The following is a 14,896-nucleotide window of genomic DNA, read 5'->3' as shown; positions in this document are numbered from 1 at the left end:
CCCCCAGTTTGGTGTCATCTGCAAACTTACTAAGGTGGACTCAATGCCCACATCCAGGTCATTAATAAAGATGCTGAACAGGACTGGTCCCAGTACTGGTCCTGGGGACACCAGCTGGATGCAGCTCCAGTCACCATCACCCCCTGGGCCTGGTCATCCAGCCAGTTTTTAACCCAGAAAGAGCTTTTACCAGTGTTCACAGCAAAGTATGTCTTTCTCTCTTCTCTCATGAAAGGCTGTGATGCAGCAACTCCAGGTTGTGCTGCACAGTTCAGCCAGAGGTGGATCTGAAAAGACTGAAAGTAGCCAAGTTCAAGTCTTATCTGTATTTTTTCTAATAATTCATGAAACACACAGAACAATTTAATGAACAGAGTTCTAGAACATGCTGGGGAAGTGTTATCACATGCTTAATCCAGAAAACATGGCCCAGGGGTAAAACAGGACACACATCATCTCTAAAGCCTATTTATGCATATGAGAGTTTGAAAAATGCTGTGATGAAACACAAGGTGTCAGCTCTACAATATTAAAACTGCTAAAGCTAATAATTTCAAACAGTACAAATGAGGATTAGCTTCGCATTACAAACAACCAAATCTGACCTTGGTAACAAAAAAACAAAAGAAAGCACAAGCTTCTGTAACACAATCCACCTTGTGAGACTTGGCTTCAGCTTTTACATCACATGGTTGATCCTCGAGGTAGACACCACCCAGAGCTGAGGACCTACTGTCCATAGTAGACGTTAAATCCAGCAGCTACCACAGCAGCCAGGCAGCAACAAACCAATCAGAGCTGTCTGCTTATGCAACTAAAACAAAGGCACTTTGTCATACAGGGCTAAATCTCCTACTGGAAAGATCAGCAAAGGTAAGGAAGGAGAAATGCTGATGTGTACTAATCTCATCAAACCCTTTTCAACAGACACTTTCCCCCAGCATTCCAGGGAAGGGTCAGACAGAAGTACAGTCTGTCACTCCCAGCGTGTGTTCTTCTCTCTAGACAAAACATTCAGGCTCAAGTGGGCAAGACCCCCTGAAGTGACAGAAGCCAACGACCCTCAGGGAACCCTGAATAACAGCAAAGGACTCATCACAACAGGAGGAAAAAAGAAACAACAAAAAACCCAGACTGCATGAAGACATTGCACTCTGCTCTGCTCTCCCCACCACCTCCACCACTCCTGTCCCAGCTGAGCTGGTGCTGCAACTGAAGCTGACCTCTTCTGCCCCTTCCCCTCCCCAGTCATTCAAGTTTTCTTCCCTTACTAAAAAAAAAAATTGCATGAAAAAACACAACAGAGGGGACAGCAAAGTGCATCATCACTGTGTCATAAACTCTGCAAAGCAGAACGATGTTTTGGATTAGTGCACACTGCTCTGTACAAGCATCACCCAAAAAGATAAAACCAAGGAAAAAGAGCAAAAAACCCCTTCAGTTTCAGGAAAAAAAAAAATTATTAAAGTGTTCTTAACTGCACATACAACTTAACTGTGAAGGCACAAAGCCACTTGGGAGCATCCTCTCCCTCTGGGAACACCAGAAGGCTTTTTCCCAGCTGAGAATTCCTTGCAACACACAGCTGAGCAGCACCAGCCCAGCTGCTGCTGCAGGATTCCCACCTCAGGCACAGGCCTGGCCACAGCTCTGTGTGCAACCAGAACAGCCACACAGGGTCTTTCACCCTGAGAAACAACAACCCATCTCCAGGTTGGCCCATCACTAACACACTGATGTAATTTTCTTATTAGAAAATACATTTCCAAATAAATTATGCTTTAGCACAAATTCCTGGGGTAAATACAAATGTAAGGGGTGTGACACCATCCTGTCTTTCTCCAGGATAGACACTACTTTCATTTTTGGCTTCTTAAGACTTTGTGATCAGAAAGGATAGCTTTCCTGTCAAACTGCAAGTGTCAAAAACCAGAAGTGCTGCATAATTTGCTCAGGAATGCACAGAAAATGCATTTTCTTCCACATCTAGTCCCTAGATAGTGATGTTTATTCAGTGCTGAGTCCATTTAATGCTTTTGAGGTCGATTCCATCCTGCACCATTTCCCAGAGGGGGCTGTAAAGAAAGGAGAAAAATGAGGGTTATCTAAAATCATAGAATATCGAAGAAAGGAGAAAAATGAGGGTTATCTAAAATAACAGAATATCATAGAATTTGCTGGGCTGGAAGGGACCCATCAGAACTATGAGTCCAACTCCTGTCCCTGTGTAGGGCACCCCAAGAATCACCCCATGTGCCTGAGAGCATCATCCAAAGGCTTCTTGAACTCAGGCAGGGTTCGTGCTGTGACCACTGCCCTGGGGAGCTGGTTCCAGTGCTCAACCTCCCTCTGGGTGAAAAACCTTTTCCTGACACCCAACCCAAACCTCCCCTGATCTACACAAGATATTAGGAGATGCCCTTGCACCTGCCTTCTCCTTCTGGAGGTCAGTGAGCTTCACAGGACCAGTCCTCAGCCTACAACTCAAGTGCAGAGGGGGCAGGTGCTCCATCCCATTTCCTGCTCCACTGTGGGCACCAAGGATGTCTCAGGGACTGAGCCCTCACATCTGACGCTGCCCAGGGGAGTCAGAGGCTTTCAGTTTCACCAAAATAAAACAACTTACTGATACATAAACTCAGTAACACTGTCTTTGGCTTAGAAACTTGTGGGTACTGCCCTACTTGTGTTCTTTTCCAGACAAGGGCAGGATCTGGGAGATTTGTTACCAGATTTGTTTCCTTAAAAACGTGTCAGGAGTATGAAGATCAGGCCTACCACCCACTCTGGCAATACAAAGACACCGCCAGATTTTTAAAGCAAACAATTGCTTTCAACTAAATCCAACTCCAAATGATTAGCATCCCTGAGAAGCCTTTACACCCAGTGAGAAGCTGGCTCACCTCATTTCTCTCAGCCTCTTAACATGCTGGATGCACTTCTGCACCGTATAATCCACTTCTTCTTCTGTAGTGAAACGACCAATGCCAAACCTGAACCAAAAGAAAACCACAAAGCACTAGAATAACGTGCGTACGGAGGCATGGAACAAATCCTACTTTCAGCAGAAAATAAAAGCATTTGGAAGCACGAGGGAGGATCAGTTCACAGACCTGATGGAGGAGTGAGCCAAGTCTTCGTCCGTCCCGATGGCGCGCAGGACGTAGGAAGGCTCCAGGGAAGCTGACGTGCAGGCACTGGGGAAAGGGAAGGCAGGAGCTTCACTGATGTGCAGGTGCTACACTGAAGTTAACACCTCACTGATCTCCTCCCACAAAGAAGAGGTCACTACAGACACCTCATGTTACTGTGACCCTATACAACCTATAGCAGGTTCCCCAGCCTCTTAGAGACCACCAAGGAACACGAGCAGACAAGTGGTATTTTTGCTGCTGAAGAAAAGAATGGAAGGGGCAGGAATCAGAGGGGGTTAAGGACAATAAAATAGGAGCATGAGGTAAAAAGACAGAGCACAGGTAAAGCAGTAAGAATAAACACAATGGCAAACAGAAGCTGTGGGGATGCAGATTAAGAGGTAGCATAAGTGAAGGCCATGAAAAAAAGAAAAAGGAGCCAAGAGAGAAGTAGCCAGAGGGAAACATGCCAACAGGAACACCAAGAATTAAAAAAAAAGACTTCACAAGTTGCTATTTGGCTGCAGAAGAAATCAATGAAAAACAGCACAAAGAGGAACTCAGAGCAAGATGATCCAATTATAGTAATCACTAGAGAGAACTTCCATCTCGAAGCAGGAGGCAAAACTGGTTACATGTCGTTACTCAATTTGTACAGGTAGCAACATGCAGCACAAACCCAGAGCTGATCCAGCTCTGCTGCACAAAGTAGAGATCTTCACACTACAGAAGTGCTCAGCTTCAGGGACAGTCATGTGGAGACTTGTTCTTCCCATTCATTGTGCCAACACATTTCTCGTTAAGAAACACTGACCATTTTACTCCCAAATATTAGAAAAGAAGGGCATCTTTACACTCCATTAACTTCATCACAAGCATCAAGTTTGCCTTAGTAACAGAAACATTACTGGTTGCTCCTGTACAGAGCTCCGTAAAAGTGTATTCCATTTTCTTTCTGGTTTTGCATTAAACACAGGCACTGTGAGCTAATTTAATTCCAGGATTCATCCAGCCTCACTAGATTCTAGTCACAACCTGCCCCTCCTGTGCAAACCTGCAGAAGGGCAGAAACTGCTGAAATGCTGGGTAGGTTTAGAATCAGAGTCACCAGCAGTTACAAGTCAAGGCTACTCAAATCACAGGTAACCAGTCTGCAAGGCTGGCAGGCTGGAATTTCTAGGTTGTTTTTTCTGATTTTTGTTAGGGTTGTTGTAGATTTTTTCTTTTGAGATGAGTAAATTTGACCTTCATTTGGAATGTGCCACTTCAGTGAAGCACCAGCTTAGAACACAATTAATGCCAGGCTGACTCATTAACCCAACATGCAACTACAGGGCACAGAGGAGATGACTCCTTAGTTTTCACCTCCATTAACAGATTATATTTTCTTTCCAAAATATACTGCAATCCTTCCCCACATTCCACCTACCTTCCTGAAGACAGAGCCACATCTTTCAGAGCCATCAGAAGACTCTCCCCTTCCACATATGCAAAGGATAAATTGATGCATCCTACACAAAAACAAATTAAATAGAAACAAAGAAACAAACAAACAACCCTTACATCAACTGAAATGTGAGGTAAATCCTACCCCACAGGGCAGCACTTGCACAAGGTGTAGCTGAAGTGCATTATCCAGTCACAGCCAATAACACTGAGGAGCTACAAGAATGATGAAGGGACTGGAACACCTGCCTGATGAGGAAAGGCTGAGAGACCTGGGGCTGCTCAGTCTGGAGGGGAGAAGACTGAGGGAAGATCTAATGAATGTCTATCAATACATGAGGGCATCAAGAAGGCAGAACAAGCTCTTGTCACTTGTGCCCTGTGACAGGATGAGGAGCAATGGATTCAAACTGGAGCCCAGGAATTTCCACCTCAACTTGAGGAAGAACTTCTTTGCTGTGAGGGTGACAGAGCCCTGGGACAGGCTGCCCAGAGAGGCTGTGGAGTCTCCTTCTCTGGAGACTTTCCAGACCTGTTTGGATGCCTTTCTGAGTGACCTGCCCTGGTTTTTGTGGTCCTGCTCTGCCAGGGGGGTTGGATGAGCCAAGTCTTCGTCCGTCCCGATGGCGCGCAGGACGTAGGAAGGCTCCAGGGAAGCTGACGTGCAGGCACTGGGGAAAGGGAAGGCAGGAGCTTCACTGATGTGCAGGTGCTACACTGAAGTTAACACCTCACTGATCTCCTCCCACAAAGAAGAGGTCACTACAGACACCTCATGTTACTGTGACCCTATACAACCTATAGCAGGTTCCCCAGCCTCTTAGAGACCACCAAGGAACACGAGCAGACAAGTGGTATTTTTGCTGCTGAAGAAAAGAATGGAAGGGGCAGGAATCAGAGGGGGTTAAGGACAATAAAATAGGAGCATGAGGTAAAAAGACAGAGCACAGGTAAGGCAGTAAGAATAAACACAATGGCAAACAGAAGCTGTGGGGATGCAGATTAAGAGGTAGCATAAGTGAAGGCCATGAAAAAAAGAAAAAGGAGCCAAGAGAGAAGTAGCCAGAGGGAAACATGCCAACAGGAACACCAAGAATTAAAAAAAAGACTTCACAAGTTGCTATTTGGCTGCAGAAGAAATCAATGAAAAACAGCACAAAGAGGAACTCAGAGCAAGATGATCCAATTATAGTAATCACTAGAGAGAACTTCCATCTCGAAGCAGGAGGCAAAACTGGTTACATGTCATTACTCAATTTGTACAGGTAGCAACATGCAGCACAAACCCAGAGCTGATCCAGCTCTGCTGCACAAAGTAGAGATCTTCACACTACAGAAGTGCTCAGCTTCAGGGACAGTCATGTGGAGACTTGTTCTTCCCATTCATTGTGCCAACACATTTCTCGTTAAGAAACACTGACCATTTTACTCCCAAATATGAGAAAAGAAGGGCATCTTTACACTCCATTAACTTCATCACAAGCATCAAGTTTGCCTTAGTAACAGAAACATTACTGGTTGCTTCTGTACAGAGCTCCGTAAAAGTGTATTCCATTTTCTTTCTGGTTTTGCATTAAACACAGGCACTGTGAGCTAATTTAATTCCAGGATTCATCCAGCCTCACTAGATTCTAGTCACAACCTGCCCCTCCTGTGCAAACCTGCAGAAGGGCAGAAACTGCTGAAATGCTGGGTAGGTTTAGAATCAGAGTCACCAGCAGTTACAAGTCAAGGCTACTCAGATCACAGGTAACCAGTCTGCAAGGCTGGCAGGCTGGAATTTCTAGGTTGTTTTTTCTGATTTTTGTTAGGGTTGTTGTAGATTTTTTCTTTTGAGATGAGTAAATTTGACCTTCATTTGGAATGTGCCACTTCAGTGAAGCACCAGCTTAGAACACAATTAATGCCAGGCTGACTCATTAACCCAACATGCAACTACAGGGCACCGAGGAGATCACTCCTTAGTTTTCACCTCCATTAACAGATGGTATTTTCTCTCCAAAATATACTGCAATCCTTCCCCACATTCCACCTACCTTCCTGAAGACAGAGCCACATCTTTCAGAGCCATCAGAAGACTCTCCCCTTCCACATATGCAAAGGATAAATTGATGCATCCTACACAAAAACAAATTAAATAGAAACAAAGAAACAAACAAACAACCCTTACATCAACTGAAATGTGAGGTAAATCCTACCCCACAGGGCAGCACTTGCACAAGGTGTAGCTGAAGTGCATTATCCAGTCACAGCCAATAACACTGAGGAGCTACAAGAATGATGAAGGGACTGGAACACCTGCCTGATGAGGAAAGGCTGAGAGACCTGGGGCTGCTCAGTCTGGAGGGGAGAAGACTGAGGGAAGATCTAATGAATGTCTATCAATACATGAGGGCATCAAGAAGGCAGGACAAGCTCTTGTCACTTGTGCCCTGTGACAGGATGAGGGGCAATGGATTCAAACTGGAGCCCAGGAAGTTCCACCTCAACTTGAGGAAGAACTTCTTTGGTGTGAGGGTGACAGAGCCCTGGGACAGGCTGCCCAGAGAGGCTGTGGAGTCTCCTTCTCTGGAGACTTTCCAGAACTATCTGGTTGCCTTTCTGAGTGACCTGCCCTGGTTTTTGTGGTCCTGCTCTGACAGGGGGGTTGGACTAGATGATCTTCAGAGGTCCCTCCCAACCCCTGACATTCTGTGATCTGTGAGCTGGACAGTCCTGAGAGGCTCAGGGCTCTCCCAACATTACCTGGATAGCGATGCTCTCTGTCTCCATTCATAACCACATCAGGAACTTCACTCATTATTTTTGTAACCAGTCGTTCTGCCAGTTGTGAGATTCTCTTATGGTCATACTAGTAGAGAAACCAGAAGAGACCAAAATAATCAGCAGTGAACTGTTTGACCTCACTCTTAACAGCTTCAAGTTACCAGCCACAAGCAGACTGAGGTAGCTGGGTTTGATTAGACTGGGGAAAGAACACACCTGACACTTGAAATGACACTGTGAGACTTGGCCTACTCCAGAGGCTGTCTTAACAGAATAACTACTTTGGTCCCAGATAGGCTCAAGCCTTCAAAAATATTCCAAACCATCCAGAAAGACCTATATATATAAGCTGCCAACTTGCCTTTCCTAACAGCACTGAGTTCTTTGTGTTCAAAGACAAATTAGTAAGTAGATGACACGCTCTGCAACAGAAAAAAGGGCATCTGTTGTGGCACATGCCCCCACTTTCCACAGGAGCTTACAAGCTGTGCAGCACAAAGACATGGACTCACAAATTACTGTGAACTCAGTTTTTACAACACATCACCGATACAGTGAAAAATGTCCATGTGCAGTGTCTTGTTCTAGACTAAAAAAAATGAGGTGGCTTATACTAAAAAAACAGTAAGAGAACTCAGAGCACCTTCCAGTACCTGAAGGGCCTACAGGAAAGCTGGGGAGGGACTTGGGACAAGGGCAGGGAGGGAGAGGACAAGGGGGGATGGATTAAAACTGGAAGAGGGAGATTTAGGTGAGACATGAGGAGGAAATTCTTTGCTGTGAGGGTGGTGAGACCCTGGCCCAGGTTGCCCAGAGAAGCTGTGGCTGCCCCATCCCTGGCAGTGTTGAAGGGCAGGGTGGATGGGGCTTGGAGCAGCCTGGACTGGTGGGAGGTGTCCCTGCCCATGCAGGGGGGTGAGACTGGTGATTACTAAGGTCCCCTCCAACCCAATGCAGTCTGGAATTCTATGGTATCAGTTCCAGTGCACAAAGACAGCCAGACACACACATGCAATTCATGCTTGTTTAGAGGCTTGAAAAATCCTTAGATGAAAGCAAGGCCATCCCAGATATGACTTGGTGTAGAAATGCCAAAACTCTGCCAGGCAAGGAAAAGAATCCAGATCTGAGGTTGGTGCAGAACCCAGGCCCTGCAAGCTCTCTGGCCCCTAACGCATCCCGGATATGACTTGGTGTAGAAATGCCAACTGCCAGGCAAGGAGGAGAATCCAGATCTGAGGTTGGTGCAGAAACCAGGCCCTGCAAGCTCTCTGGCCCCTAACACAGCTTCCACAACTTCCATGCTGGGATGGCAGTTCCCTGCCTGGCTCCCAGGCAGAAGCTTGATCCTACCTGGCGTATGCATCCCACTGGCACGATATTGAAGGGGTTTTACATTCCAGCTGTAGGCAATGCACTGATGCCCACAGAGAGCAGCTGAGAGAGGCTCAGACCCCTGACCTATCAGGTCAGCCCTACTGTCCAAGCTAGGAAAAAATTCTTAGCTTCAAAGATGTATTAAACCTGAACTTGTACACATTCGACAGTCTGACAGTGGGTTAGGAAGTCTTATTATTTTCAAAGTAAAGTACATTAACATGATTATTCTGTTTGAGAGATGCTGATAATACATGTGTGCAGAATGAAGAGCTGGGTCAAGCACTTCAAACCATATTTCACTGCATATTTCTACTAACAACCAGTAGTAGAAAACCATGATCCAAACCACTTAAAAAAAAAACCTCAAGAAAGACTAAAAACAAATTCCAATTACCCAAAACCATCCTTGAAGATCTCAAAACATTTACATAAATGTTACAACATGAGAACTCAATTTCATTCAGGCACACGGACAGAAAAAGACCTAAGGAGTCAAAGACCCAGCAGGCCCTGTTGTGTGATTCTGTTGTATTATTTCCAAGAGTCCAGACCAAACACCTTCTCCCACGTACCTCCATCTCTTGCTGTGCCACTTCACAGGCTGCCCCCAGGCCCACAGCCAGAGGGGTGGGCACAGTCCCCGAGCGCAGCCCCCTCTCCTGCCCTCCCCCACTCTGCAGGGGCTCCAGCCTGACGCGCGGTCGACGGCGAACGTAGATGGCACCAACCCCTTGAGAACAAGGAAAGGTGTTTCAGTGTTCACCCACCATGCTGGACATGACAAGGGACTCCAGGGTTTGGAAACATTTCTTGTTTTCACAGCAAAGGCTTATTTGGACACTCAATGGTGAAAAGTGTAGTAAACACATACAGAAGCACAGTATTTTAGAGGAAATGGTGTTTGTTTCCAGTGTTCCCATTCTTGTCCTTCAGGGTCCTAGAGCTCTGGCCATGGGAGCAGCTCAGTTTCTCTTAGTGTGCTTCAGTCACCTGAGCACTCAGGACCTGCCTTCCTTCTCACATCTCCTGTGCATGGCTGAAGTTCACCCCTTAGCACTGAAGTCTTTATGTGCAGCTATTTCATCCACTGATGTTCCCTTACTGGCTTCCAACTGAAAGCTCTAGAACAACTTCACTCCTTTCCCTGGATCACCAAGCCAGCACCAGCTCCATGACTCCTCTCCTTGTCTTCTCATTAGAGCAACTCATCAGTGGCACCAATTTCCAGGGCAGATGAGATGAGCCAGGTTTTGTCAGCCAGCCAATTTCACTCTCTAGTGTCCTTACCTAGAAACCTCATTTCCACATCTTCATGGGCCTTGGCTCAGCTGAGGAGTGACTGTCACCACAGGAATGGCTGCAACTTCTGATCTAAGTAGTTGTAAAACTTTACCCTTGTCATCTGCCCAAAGTTATTGGTTGAAAACTTAGTCCTCATCCAGAGGACTCTTCAGCTCTCAGAAGAGCTCATACACAAAGAGTAGATACATTGAAAACATTAAAATTTGGCTTTTTCTTTCTGACCAGCATGTGGAAGACAGCACATCTGACTTCTGTCCTACATCCAGTTTTACAAACTAAACAGACCGTGTATGTGGTAATAGCTGAACTTTTGCTATTTGGGAGGCAACTAGAAAATCCATGGCTGGATTTTAAACACCATTCTGCAAAGCAGATGCACAAATGGGATTGGGGAGAGATGCCATTGGAAGCAGAAGACAACCAAAATCCCTAAGAATTTTAACTTCCCAGTTATCTTTTGATCGCCTTGCTGCAAGTTACTCTTGGATCTAAACTTTGCCCTGGAACCCAGTGATTTCATTTCAAATGTTCCTGCTTCACCCCTCCCACTGCTGCCAACATTATAAAACAGTTTCTTCCTTTGGTGAAGCCACCTCACAACCCACCAGGACTGAAGACTCTTACCACAGCCATGCCTGAACTGCTCCAAAGTCACTCCAACAACAGACTAGTGTCGTTTCCTACAGTTTAAGTACCAGTCACTATGACAGATGGGTTTGACTTCATACCTGGTGTGTATGGAAACAACATTTCTCTAGAAAAGCACTTCAGCAAGTACCTTTTGGCCCATAAATTTTGTGGCCACTGATGCTCATGAGATCAATTTTCATGTCGTTGACATCCATAGGAATTTTACCAATGGCCTGTGCAGCATCTGTGTGGAAGAAAACCTTCCGTGCACGGCAGATCTCACCTGTAACAACAACACAAAAGCAAAAATCCCCACCTTAGCTCATCCAGTTGTTACGATCCCAATGATTCACAGAATCATCACAGTTGGGAAAGACCTTTAGGATCACAGAGTCCAAGTGCACATCCAGGAGGAGGAAAAAAAAAAAAGCCAAACACAAAAAAACCCAACAAACAGAAACAGCCCACAACCAAACAACAACGCAAGTCCCCCCATGGCCACTAGAGCATGACCTGAAGTGCCACATGTTTCTTGAATCCCTGCAGGGATGGTGGCTCCTCCCTGGGCAGCCTGTAGATCTGTACTACAAAGCTGGAATTGCTACAATACTCACTCTAAAAGTGCTGAATTTAATCCCTTTTAAATTTAATTTCCCTTTTAAACTAAGCATTTTGATTCCTCCATGATACCACACCTGATGGGTTGCACCAGCAGCACATGGCTGTGAAAACACAACACAAAGCACCACAGGCACTCACCGATGTCCCGCACTGGCTGCTTCACTCCAATCTCATTGTTCACAGTCATCACAGAAACCAAACTCGTGTCTGGCTGGAACGCAGCCTCCAGCTCCTGGTGAAACATCCCAACAGGCAGAAGTTGTGACTAACAGCAGAAGCAAGATTCCTGTGCACACCTTCCACCTGCTAGAACATCTGAAGCTGCAGCCCCCAGCCAGCACAACACCAACAAACCCCCTGGCTTCTGACAAGCAGCCCTGGTGGAAGGACTAATTCAGGAAGACACAGAATTCCTGCAGGAATAGGAGCATGAAGGATTGTATTTCTGCATATGCTACCCCTGGTATGCACCGTGCCACCTGACCTGATTAAATCAACTCAGAACAGGCCCTTGCTGTGTCTCACACATTCCTCTGAGCTACTTTCTTTAACGAATTAACCACCCACCAAACAGCTTTAGCCACACCTGGGCACAGGTGGCCATAAAGGAATGACACCATACACAGAAAAGTCATGCAAAGAAAGAGTCTGCCAGCCACGTTCTCAGAGAACATGGACAACGCTTCTGTGTTTGCAGACCTTGGTCACTTTACCCTCCCACAGACAATGTCTCTCCAAGCCAGGAAACAGGGCCAGACATAAACCTAACTGTCCTGTCTCACAGGACACAAAGGATGAAACAGGCACGTGAACTTCTAACCACCAGGGCCTGCCCAGTGCACCCAGCAGGGTCAGATGGTGGGCAGTGAGGGGAGGAGAGCTCTGTGGTCACTGTGTCTGACGCTGGAGTAGCTCAGATCACCACTAACTCCCATACCAGAGCCAGTTCCACCCCAGCCATCTACTGGGCTCTCTGTGGGGCATGGGACCTGCACAGGTACCAACAACAGCAGGTGAATGGTGGGATGGGAGATGGATGTTTTGGTGGAGAAAAAGTCTGGAGCACCAGACAGAACAGAGGATCTTCTCCAGCTGTGATGGAGATTTGACTGTGACTCATTTTACTTTGTGATACTGACCATCCTTCCCTCTTCAGCATCAAGAGGACACAAGGTCCTGTTCAGCATCTATCTGAAGAAAAACACCTTCTAAAAAGCCTACTATTTTCACTTACTTTCTGTCAGAAAAGAACCCACCTTCAAATCTATGAGCCCATTTTTTTTAACAGGTAGATAAGTGACCCGGAAACCTTCTGCCTCCAAGGCACGGCACGAGTCCAGCACACACTTGTGCTCAGTTTGGGTAGTGATGAGGTGCTTTTTCCTGGATTTGTAGAACCTTGCAACACCCTGTCAGGCACAAGAGATGAACAAGAAGTTTGCCACTAGATCACTGAGGAAGGCAAGCTTTACACAAAGTGGTTGGAAACAAGACATTTCTCTTTAGATATAACTGAATTGGATCTTCCCTGTTTGCCCCAAAGTAAAGACTCTGAAGGTCCTGAGCTGTAACTCACACAGATGCTGCCATCAGCACTCGTTTTTCAAAACAGCTCACTTTTCAAAAAGCCTGTGAAAATCTGGACTGCTGCAAGTTCTAGACACTAGTAAGAGAAATGCTTTTTAAAAAACATTTGCAAAGGAGTCATACATGAGAAGTCTGAATAACCTCACTAGAGGTTAAAATGTTACCACATCTTGATCAGAGAAGAGCTTATAATCAGCATCTTCACTAGATTTTATGGTAAAGATTTAATGACATGAGGAGCAGGACTGTGTTTGCTGCATTTAAGATGAACAGTGAGTATTCTACTCTGTCCTTAAAACAATGTCCTGGCCACCAAAACATCCCAGTATTTCCTCCAGGTATGTAACTGAACACCACATGGAGTAAATCCAGGAATGCAAATATTTGCTGACTAGGCCATCATTATTAACATTCAAACTGCAGGAAGGATGCACACAGCTCTTCAGAGCAACACTGTAACATAATAAACATCAGTATAAACCTTTTACCTTAATTGCCATGTTATTTGACTCTGTGGCACCACTGGTAAATATAATTTCCCTTGAATCAGCTCCTATTAAATCTGCAACTTGCTGTTTAAAAAGAAATACAGATTTGATTTGTTAAGATAAAATGCAATGAATTCACCACACCAAAACACAAGCAAAATGCTTTCAAGAACATCCTCATAAGCCTCAAAAGGACTAGTCAGTATCTAACAAAGTCATGCTACAGGTGCAATAGTCTAAATATCTGCATTAATACAGACAGCAGAAGGACCTCACAGCCTCCAGCAGTGGTATCAAGCATTAGCCTGTCATAAAAGAACATAAAAGTTGAGTAGACAAAACTCTAGTCCATATTACTTTCAGACTGGGTATCAGGAAAAAGTTCATTACAATGAGGGTGGTGAAGCACTGGAGCAGGTTGCCCAGAGGTGGTGGAGGCCCCACCCCTGGAGACATTCAAGGTGAGGCTTGATGGGGCTCTGAACAGCCTGATCTAGGTAAAATGGTCCCTGCTCAGTGCAGGGGGCTGGACTGGGTGACCTTGAGAGGTCCCTTCCAACCCCACATGTGATTCTGTGATCACTTCCAAGAAAACAACAACAAAGACCCACACCTAAGATTTGGAGAATGATAAAACAGGAAGTTAGCCCAATTACTGCAGCAGCACAGTTGTGACCTCAGGAAACCAAACACCCCGGAGCACTTTTGCCTAAAATACTGATTCCTGCCGTTTCAGTTGCTCTCATCTTGCTGTTTTTCCTTGCAAGGGAAGTATGGCAGAGCAGAAAGGCAGCTGCTGAATCCAGCCCGTGCAGGACTGACTCAGGACAACACTTTGATCATTGCTTTTGGTAACTGACATGTCTTTTATCATCACTGAAGCCCCGTCCAGGGCCAGGCTGGGCTCACCTGCCTTGCCCTCTCCATGGCAGCCTCGCTCTCCCCGCCGTAGGCGGGGGTCCTGGAGTGGGGGTTCCCATAGTAGGCTGTCAGGTAGGGCAGCATCCTGTCCAGGACCCGGGGATCCTGCAGGACACACACCAGCCGGCCTCAGAAACAGGAGGAAAAGCATCTCTGTCCCCTCTACACCCCCTCCCTCTGCCCCAGCAGCACCTCTGTGCAGGGGCCGGGTTTGGGTCAGGCTAGACCTCGAAAATCTGAGGTGAGTGTGAGGGTGGTGAGAGCCTGGCCCAGGTTGCCCAGGGAAGCTGTGGCTGCCCCATCCCTGGCAGTGTTGAAGGGCAGGTTGGATGGGGCTTGGAGCAGCCTGGGCTGGTGGGAGGTGTCCCTGCCCGTGCAGGGGTGGGACTGGTGATCACTAAGGTCCCTCCAACCCAAACCAGTCTGGGGTTCCAAAGCTGCACCTCACACACACTGGGCTCTCACAAACACAAACAAACACAGTTACACACAATCGTCACCAACACGAAGGTGACCGGGAGAGGAAGGGGATTTTCTGAGCAAAAATACAAGGTCGCAAGAGTCAAGAGAAGTGAACCCGGTGAGGATTCCGGCTCAGCGCCTTCCCAGCCGCCCCGTCCC

General features: G+C 46.3%; 1 protein-coding gene across 1 annotated transcript in view; it reads right to left on the bottom strand.

Annotated features, from left to right (window-relative positions):
* Positions 1-2,011: 2,011 nt before the first annotated feature.
* The window catches only part of NFS1 (NFS1 cysteine desulfurase), a 13,587-nt gene continuing 702 nt past the window's right edge, over positions 2,012-14,896 (bottom strand). Inside the window, exons 2-12 of the mRNA XM_009997043.1 lie at positions 14,264-14,380; positions 13,355-13,438; positions 12,536-12,688; positions 11,418-11,511; positions 10,807-10,941; positions 9,299-9,456; positions 7,326-7,431; positions 6,617-6,698; positions 3,114-3,197; positions 2,904-2,993; positions 2,012-2,075 (exon numbers count right to left, since the gene is read on the bottom strand). Of these exons, the coding sequence (XP_009995345.1) occupies positions 2,012-2,075; positions 2,904-2,993; positions 3,114-3,197; positions 6,617-6,698; positions 7,326-7,431; positions 9,299-9,456; positions 10,807-10,941; positions 11,418-11,511; positions 12,536-12,688; positions 13,355-13,438; positions 14,264-14,380 (1,167 nt within the window). The remainder of the gene's footprint in view (positions 2,076-2,903; positions 2,994-3,113; positions 3,198-6,616; positions 6,699-7,325; positions 7,432-9,298; positions 9,457-10,806; positions 10,942-11,417; positions 11,512-12,535; positions 12,689-13,354; positions 13,439-14,263; positions 14,381-14,896) is intronic.

The sequence above is a fragment of the Chaetura pelagica genome, unplaced genomic scaffold, assembly GCF_000747805.2.
Source record: "Chaetura pelagica isolate M959 unplaced genomic scaffold, ChaPel_1.0 scaffold1014, whole genome shotgun sequence".
Lineage (NCBI taxonomy): Eukaryota > Metazoa > Chordata > Aves > Apodiformes > Apodidae > Chaetura > Chaetura pelagica.
This window is presented reverse-complemented; position numbering and strand designations above follow the sequence as displayed.